General features: G+C 66.1%; 1 protein-coding gene across 1 annotated transcript; it reads right to left on the bottom strand.

The window, feature by feature from the left end:
* Nucleotides 1-1378: 1378 nt before the first annotated feature.
* AURANDRAFT_69267 (hypothetical protein) lies at nucleotides 1379-1759 on the bottom strand (the record flags this gene model as incomplete). Its single annotated transcript, XM_009045028.1, has 1 exon — nucleotides 1379-1759. One exon carries the CDS (start codon nucleotides 1757-1759, stop codon nucleotides 1379-1381), a length of 381 nt encoding a protein of 126 aa, XP_009043276.1.
* Nucleotides 1760-1804: the final 45 nt, after the last annotated feature.

Raw genomic sequence — 1804 nt, 5'->3', positions numbered from 1 at the left:
CGGCGCGCCGACGGCGCGACGGCGCGTCGGCTCGTCGACAGTGGTTCTGGCAGCATGCGCGCGACGGCCTTCACCACCGGCGGCCGCGGGCGCGAAGACCTCCTGCTGCTGCTCGACGACGAAGCCGACGACGTCGCGGCGCGCCAGCGTCGTAGGCGTCGCGGACCTCCGGCGCGCAGGCCCGCGCGACGGCGCGTCGGCTCGTCGACAGTGGTTCTGCAGCGCGTTCTCCGGCGCGACGGCCTTCACCGCGAGGCCTCCACAGGCGCGCCGCGGCCCGCGTCGAAGTCGACGAGCGCCCCCGCGTCGAGTTTGCGTCGAGTTGACTAATTTTTGGGCAGCGCGCTCTGGCACAGGGTGTGCGACACGCTGCCGACGCCAAAGGTCGTCGAAGGTTGGCGCTTTTTGCGACACTGCAGCGAAGTCGCCCGGGTCTCGATGGCTTCACGGTCTGGTTCATGTTGAAGTTTCTTTTCTTTCATACTGCATGCCTCCGTGTATGCAGAACCCATTTTTCGACGTTGAAAATCTGTCACGTCTGCGTCCCCTCGCAGTACCTGGCCGGGATTTGACGTTGATCAAAAAGACCGTTAGACACCCCTGGAGTGCCACATTGCACTTTTCTTCGGAAATTCGTGTGTATGAAAGGGGTCTATTTATCACTAGTTGGTGGATAGACGGCGTAATTTTTCGACACTGGGAATAAGCGCTTGCGCTCTCCTGGACCCACACACACACACACACAACACACGCACACACACACACACGCACATACGCCACACGAAAACCCCCGGCCACGTCCACCAAAAAACACCACGCCGAGCGCGGCCGCCAACCTTCGACGACCTTTGGCGTCGGCACGCGGTGCGCCTCGCCTCGCGCGCGCGACGCGACGCGACACCTCCACGCAGAACACCACGCACAGCAGCGCGACATAAGCACAACACAACAACACATCGCGCGCCGCGGCTCGCAGCATGCGCCGATTCGAAATTCTCCTCGTCTTCGCAGCCGCAGCGTCGGCGCTGCTGCCCCCGCAGAGAACTAGAAGACGACGAACGATCGTGCGCAACGACAACTTCGACGACGGCGCGGCGCGCGGCGCGTGGCGAACGCTCAAGGCGACGCTCCCGCCGCTCGTCACCGGCGCGTGGGGGGGCGACGGCGACGGTGACGACGACCCACTCGGTGCACTGTCAAACATCGCCCTCGTGCGGCTGCCGACCCTCGCGCTCGCGGCCTACTACGCCCAGTACCAGATCACGGACGGGTCGCCGCTCGTCGTCGATTTCGGCGTTTCGGACATTCCGACGATCGTTCCACCGGGCGTCGTCTGGACAGTCCTCGGCCTCCTCCTCTTACCGATACTGTAGTGTTTCTAGTTTAGCCTCGCCCACGCGTCCCGCTCCGCCGCGGGGAAGTGGCGCGCGCGGTAGCGGTCGAGGCTCGCATCAGACCGAATCCGCGAGATCCACGCGTCCCACTCGGCGACCGCGTCCGAATCTCCAGCATCAGCACGCACCCGTAGACCACGCACAAGCTCGAGCTGGGCGAGCTTCGGCGCCGGATCCGAGCTCGGCCGCCGCTCGACGTCGAGCGTGAAGTTCGCGTGATGCAGGAGCAGCTCCCCGAGCGGCGGCGGCGCCGCGTTCGACGACGCCCAGACCGCCGCGTCGAGGCGCGCGATGCGCACGGGCGCGCCGCCGCGCAGCACGATCTGGTTCAGCACCTTCTGGTCCAGGCGCTTCGTCGCCGCCATCTCCTCGCGCCACGCGCGCAGAAACGCCGCGAGCCGCGGCGACGG

The sequence above is a fragment of the Aureococcus anophagefferens genome (assembly GCF_000186865.1).
Source record: "Aureococcus anophagefferens unplaced genomic scaffold AURANscaffold_1243, whole genome shotgun sequence".
NCBI classification, from domain to species: domain Eukaryota; class Pelagophyceae; order Pelagomonadales; family Pelagomonadaceae; genus Aureococcus; species Aureococcus anophagefferens.
The sequence above is the reverse complement of the archived record's forward strand: the minus strand, read 5'-3'. Positions and strand labels throughout refer to the sequence as shown.